General features: G+C 39.6%; 1 protein-coding gene and 1 pseudogene across 1 annotated transcript; one reads left to right on the forward strand and one right to left on the reverse strand.

Moving 5' to 3' along the window:
• Window positions 1-1,934: 1,934 nt before the first annotated feature.
• Window positions 1,935-2,751, forward strand: LOC106307580 (lysine-rich arabinogalactan protein 19-like). The gene has a single exon (XM_013744568.1). The coding sequence runs from the start codon at window positions 2,052-2,054 to the stop codon at window positions 2,520-2,522; it is 471 nt and encodes a 156-aa protein (XP_013600022.1). The 5' UTR covers window positions 1,935-2,051; the 3' UTR covers window positions 2,523-2,751.
• Window positions 2,752-3,795: 1,044 nt separating this feature from the next.
• Window positions 3,796-7,207, reverse strand: part of LOC106308747 — a 16,170-nt pseudogene continuing 12,758 nt past the window's right edge.

Below are 7,207 nucleotides of genomic sequence, written 5' to 3' on the forward strand. Positions count from 1 at the left end.
ACCACATATTCAAGTGTACAACCTACAACGTGTGCAACCTACTAACCTGAGGATCATGCTCAGCATCTAACACGTCGGCCAATGACAAAAAATCCTCCTTCCTCTCATTAACTGCTTCCTCATCCGGTTTCGCGGCCTCTGTAAGACAACAACAAACTTAGCAAAATCGAAAACAAATTGAAATTGTTCCCTAAACTCAAGCCCTAAATCTGTGTAGATCGAGAAACCAAACAAAAAAAAGAAATCACCTTTTGATGTCATCGCAGTTAACTCGCCTCCAAAGAAATCACCTTTTGCTTTCTCCTTTGTTGCTCGCTCCACCGTGTAAAGGTCATGGCGCCGCCTCTGCAACACGACCACCCGCTTCTCGAAGCGAACTAAACCGACCAGAAAAAACATTAAACTTCACTCACCATCGTCTACATCTTTTTCCGGTCGCTTCCGCTTCGCCGTCATCGCCAAGTATCCCCGTCGCCTCTCCTCTGTAGTTCACCGTCGGGTATACCGTCGGTGATTTGGAAAATTAGGTCTATCAATTGGGGAAAGTGAAAGATTACGGTTTTAACTTTTCACGGACCCAAACTTGTTTAATTAACCAAACCACACTGCTCCAAAAAATCCACCAATCATACACTAGGTTTTTAAAATTTAAAATCACAAACCAGAATAACCAGAAAAATTTGGTCTTTTACCCACATGCCCCCGGCTAGTTTTGCTTTATGGGGGATAAACCTGACTTTCACCATAAAAAAGTGTGTTAGTAGCAATAAGTGCTATTCGGTGTAATAAAAACATAAAAAGTGCCTATTTGTGTTATAAACTCTTTCAGTGAATACATTTGATCAAGCATTCAAGTGTAATAACGGTCGGAATTCATGAATCGACTAAATGTACAAGCTTCGTCGATTAAAATTCAAATCACATTTATGTAAATATGAGATGATCGAGAGTATATATGGAACATGTGCGTTGTTGTGATGGTCTAATGTAAGAAGATGGTTAAATAGTAAATGAGGGCCACAGAGTACTGGTGTGAGACAAAGAAAATAGTATGGGGACAACCATAAATGGCGGTTTGTGAGTGCGAACATAACATTTGGCCGTGGAGTTTATTAAGATGTGTTACCTAATACAACACGTATGGTCCCTTTTTGTTGTTTGTTTTGTGACATAGCATTATGGTATTTTATCCTTTTATACTAGATTTTTGTAATGGCCAGATCCAGATGGCTGATGCATCAATTTTGGAAGACTCAAATGACTTGTTTTTTTAAACTCAAATGACTCGTTTAGTGACTTTCTAATTAGTTAGTGCTGTTCTTGTGTTTTTCTTTCATTCGTATGCGGTATGACGTTAACAATTATTTTCTGATATATCATTCATCCTTAAATTATACTAAATCAAACATATTTCACTTTAAAAAAAAACATATTTCACTTTAGAAAATTTTTAACTGATTAAAACGATAAATGCATTTTAATGATATTTTATATATAGACAAATCGTTTTGTAAAGCTCTCTACATGCTCCACTCCACCATTTTCGTATTATCATATTATAGGATATATATATTGACTTGACTTGGTTATAATATAGTCTAACCCAAAATATATATATATGAACATCGTTCTACCATATTAATGGCTAACAAACATCATTAATGTCCTTGCTAATAATTTTGATGGTCCCTTAAAACCAACCCGTGAATCGGATTGAATCAAAGATATAAAGAATCAAATAAAAGACACCATAACAATAATAACCCCGTTTTCATGTCTATTGATTATTCTACCTGTACCTACAAAGAGATATGTGGAGGAAAATAAATCAGCATCTCATGCCTATCCATCGACTGATACGTTTCACACTATATATCCAACGGTCAAAAAATTTAAAACAAATAAACTCTAATATATATATATATATACCCAATAGCACAAAGAACCTTCACTTTTCTCTCCAATTCTTTTACAACTCACGTTGCACATCCTTTTTCTCTATATATTACTTGACATAAACCACTATTCACAACACAAACACACACATAACCATGGCCTCTTCTTCACAAGCTTTCCTTTTGCTCACATTGTCTATGGTTTTAGTTCATTTCTCTTTAGCTCAATCTCCCATGATGGCTCCTTCTGGCTCCATGTCCATGCCGCCAATGCCTAGCGGCGGCTCTCCAATGCCAATGATGACTCCACCACCTATGCCAATGATGACTCCACCACCTATGGCTATGGCTCCACCACCTATGCCTATGACTCCACCACCAATGCCCATGGCTCCGATGCCAATGACTCCATCTTCAAGTCCAATGAGCCCACCAACTACTATGGCCCCAAGTCCAGAAACAGTCCCTGATATGGCTTCGCCACCGATGATGCCGGGAATGGATTCTTCTCCTTCTCCGGGACCCATGCCACCGGCAATGGCCTCTCCAGATTCCGGAGCATTCAATGTAAGAAACGACGTCGTAGCAATTTCGTTCCTTGTTGCAGCTCATTTGCTCCTAGTTTGAGATTATTATTAAATTGGCCAGCGTCGTGTTTGTGTAATTTACTTTCATTTTTTCTCGAGCCATTAGTTTTCATGTTTTATCATATATTTGGGTTTGTGTTTGATATGGTACGATTCAGACATTTGTTTGCTTAATAAGTTTATCGTTGACTCTAGTTGATGCATGTGATGTAAATTCATTTTTATCCAAATTTTCACAGACGAATTATCAATAACCAGTATTATCAATATATCTCTCGTTGTTAGTTGGATGATATCAAATTATCAATGCATATGGTGGTTCACAATGAAAGGAAAAAAGAGATAAATATGTATATATTTAACACGCTTGAGGTAACTATTTGTAGCAAATAAAATAAAATACGTTAGTGAGAAATGTTATCTTTCTAGAACGAATAAAGCAAAAAGCTAAAATTGCAAGCTGTGTGTCATAAGAATCGCATATATGTAAAGAAAAAGAGGTCGCCATCTTGGATTTTTCTAGAATAAATCATTTTTAATTCTGTGTAGGTTACATTTATTTTTTTTCATGGAATAATACATGAACAAGATTTGAATTTGTAAGAAAAAGTAAGAAAATTCAAAAAAAGAATGGGAAGAATATGAAAGGGGTAGTGAATAACAATGGTAGGGAATAAGGATAAAGCAGGACTCAAGAGGACAGCTAAAAAGAAAGAGACGTTCACATGACTGTCTTTTTCATTTGCCCCCACCATTTTCCAATGTGTATTATTAGAAATCATAACGCAGTTTAACTGTCTTTAAGTCATGTTAGTTATTTATCTAAAGCCATGTGGTACATAGGTGCGCTATGTTTAAATCATTTTTTGAATGAATGTTAACTTTATTCATCAAAAGCCATGTGGTACATAGGTGCTATGTTTTTTACTGTTATAAGTTATACAAAAGGATACAATCTGCTACCAAACCAACATAAAAGAATGTTTCCAAATCTATTATTATCGGATTGCGTCAATAATCTGAGATGATTTCAAACATTCTTGTCAATCATTTTTGCCAAGGTTTGATGAGGCGTAGGCGTAGGACCACAAGCCTCAGATTTTTTGGGTTAGTAAAAATGTAAATGTAGATACATCATCAACCTACCGCATGTTGTTTGTTAGCTATGGACTGTCAAATGTGTACAACATATTTGTGGGATTTGAGATTGGTGTTGTTTATGCAAGTGAGAACACGGATGTGGCTGGGATGTTCTGTGATGGTAACACACATCAGTACATGTTTTTTCCATCCCCAAATTCTCTCTCAACTCATTAATACTAACAATGATTGACCAGTCTGTAAAAATTAGCAAGTGTTTTTATACAACAGTAAAAACAAACAAACTCGCTTCTGTTACTTCTCAAAGATCAACCCAAGTTACAAGACACACTCGTGTGAGAACTAAACCGGAGACTTATAGACATGTGATGCCATTCTATTTGTACAACAACAGCTCTTAGGTACATGAATGCAATGGAAGTTTGGTCCCTTTGGGACAGTTAAAGGTCTTTTCTCCCCTGAAGCAGCAGCACAAACAGAAGGTTTGTTGACGACGACTGCAGCTTCCTTAGATTCTCCATTGATCATTGAGGTTACAACTCTTTTGCTTCCCACTTGCTTCTTTGTACCTTAGGCAACCCTGAGGAAATGCATAAAATTATCAGATCACATGCTGATATTAAGGTAACAGTTGTTTATATGTGGAAAACAAGCGTGGTTCTCTCAAGTGAGACACTGCAACTACTTTGTTTTCTGATTAAAAAAAAACAGTTTTCTACCTCTTGCAGTTCACCATATCTTCAGAGGCATCGTGTCTAACAAGTGTTGTTGTGGATGTTCCTCTTAAAGATTTTGACCTGGAAGTTGTGTTCTTCTCAAGCTGCAGTTGAATTAGTATGTCACATAAAGAAAAGAAAAAAGCCCCACGATGACATACATGGATATGAGAGAACTTACTCGAGCTGGCTCATGTTTTGGACCCAATATTTCACCATGGAAGCCAAGAATGTTGGTAGTTTCTTCTTCTTTGGCAAGAGAAACTTGTGGTTTCTTCTCCATTTTTGATTCCTTGAGGATTCTTCTTTCCTGAAAAACATGAAATTATTCTTCCATCAGAAGAAAAGAACAAACAAGAGTTGCATACTAGTGCACATCATACATCAGTTCTTAGTCTGAAAGGCTTTGGATTCGTGAGCTTAGGCTTAGTATACTTGACGCGGGAAGTAGCCGAAATTGTCTTGCCATTAAAACAGTTATCCACTATTGTCATCGCCTGTTTTAGTAACAAATACATGAGAAACACATTATAGATAGATACATAGGAGAATCACATCAGAAACTCAAAGTATACACAAAGAAACTGAGACACCCTTTGAGTGGTTTTGCAAGTTTCTTTATTGCCAAAGACATTCTTCTTCAACAGAGGGTAGCTTGCTGTTCAGTCGACTTTCCTGTGAAATTCAGACAAAACAAAGTATATCTGGCGAGGTGGTAGGAAAAAAGAATAACTGAAGCAAATAAGCAACATTTTTCACACCTGTTACTCTCCAAGGCTGAAGAATTTTATTTATCATTGCTTCCTCGTCTGCATTAGTAACATTTTCTTCTTGGTCATCACACTCCCATGGTGATGCATTTTCCTTTCCTCCAATATGATGTTGCTTTATTACAGCAGGATCTTCTTCTCCGGCCTGGAGTTGATCGTCTATATAATTAGTCTTCAATGTCTTTCACAATTATTCTGATTTATTTTTGACCAAAAACTCTTCATCGCCACTAGTTTTTTCACTACTTCCGGATTGGTTCTCAAGCTCCATGCCATTATTAGCTTCATAAACTTTGGAAGGATTAGAGGAAAGCACATGCTGTTCCTTTTCCTTGGCCCTCCTTAGTGATTTTTTAGATGGAGTTGAAGTCACATTTCTTTTGTTTCCAGTCTCAAGCTTCCTCATCATCCCATTACACAGCTTCTTAACAGAGGAACTAAGCTCCACAGATCTCTTCAGTTTAACCAGCTTCTTTGGGGAATGAAACACCAAAGCCTTTGCAGCAACAACTCTGTTTTCCAACTCTCTAGTAGTTGCAGTTCTCGGATTCTGGACACTCCTAAACCCTGCTGGAGTCTTCTTATCCATTTGCTTGTGAGGAACGGATGACTTTGGAGTTGCATTCTCGTTTGTGGGAACTGCTTTCAGTTCTCTTGGCCTCAAATTACCACCATTAGCTTTGTGAGGAAGTGATGAGATCATAGCCAATCTAGAAACTCGTGATCTTGAAGGTTTTGCAGGAGCTGGTGTTGGGGCATTTAGGATCAACACTGCAACAATAAATAGTGTTTAGGGTGAGATTGGTCTCGGATAAAGTAAACAATACTAAAAATGGGTCGAACAGAGGCGTTTATTAGATTTCGAGATGAGGTTACAAAGGTGGAGAAAGTAAAGGCAAGCCGGGGATCGTGAGAGCTTAAACCGGAAAAATACAAAAAGCAGAGATACGATTGTACGGACAATAAATCTTAATCTCGCCGCCGAGTTTGTGTTGCTAAGTGTCGATACCTTTCTCCTTTGCTTTCCTCTCCTTTTATAGTCTGTTCGATCGTCTTAACCTAATCTCCTTTTAGTTGATTGGGCCTTGTCGGCCTTTCGGGCCTGATTAGGGGAATGCTCGCCCTGAGCTGTTTAGTCGATCGATCGCGCTCTGCTTGCTCTCCGCTTCGACTAAAAGCATTCCTTGGTTAAGTCGAAGCCTTGAGCATCGGCTTCCGAGCTGATGGCTACCCGGCTTACTGGATTGGGCCTTTTGTTCGATGGGCTTTGTGGATGGGTTAAATCCATCCCCAACAGTAAGTCCCCCCCCAGTTCATTGATGGTCGAGTGGTCGATCTTCGATGAATTTGGTGTCTTTAGTTCGGAGGATAAAAGGCTCAATCCGAGCAAACGACTGGATCTACTTGAGAGATCAAACCGCCAGATCGATGCTTCTTAACCGAGAAAACGAACCGGCGCATCTGTCGATCATGCGTTGTGATCGCGGAATAAATTCTGGTCGGTCGAGAAAATGGACCGTCGCGTCTGTCGATCACGCGCCAATTGGGTTTAGGCCCATTTAGGCCTCATTAGGCGTAATGATTACGCCTTGATCCCAGCGCTCATCCTCCTCTATAAATAGCGCGCCCCTCCTCGCTCATCTTTGTTTAGAACTTCGATTATCGAGATGTCGTCTCCCCAAAAGTTAACTCTGGAGCAAAGGGGGAAAGAGGTAGCGCTTAGTAGGGGTTCCTCCGAGGATTCGGGGGGTATTCGTCACGAGGCGATGATGGATACTGGGAGCATGAGTCCGGCGCAGCGTCTTCTCGTCTCGGAGGCGAGGGAACAATTCCGGGATGATGATGATGGTCAAGAAGCAGTGGACATCTCGTGCATTCCGATCAGCTATTATCCGGGAAATATTTTTGCGGATGAGAGTCCGCTGGAAGCCTGGCGGGTGCGTCCTTCCGTTGTCGATGGTCAGGAGTGGCCGAACGTCGAGAAGACGAAGTCCACTGTAGAATCAGTGGAGGCGATTCTCCGAGATCTCACTGCGCATGGGGTCTCGTTTATAATCCCGAAGGAAAACCAAAGGCCTTGGTCCCCGCCAAGAGGTTACCAATGTGTCTACGAGTCGTACTTCCAAAATGATAAGAAG

Source organism: Brassica oleracea, chromosome C8 (genome assembly GCF_000695525.1).
Source record: "Brassica oleracea var. oleracea cultivar TO1000 chromosome C8, BOL, whole genome shotgun sequence".
Taxonomy (NCBI): domain Eukaryota; kingdom Viridiplantae; phylum Streptophyta; class Magnoliopsida; order Brassicales; family Brassicaceae; genus Brassica; species Brassica oleracea.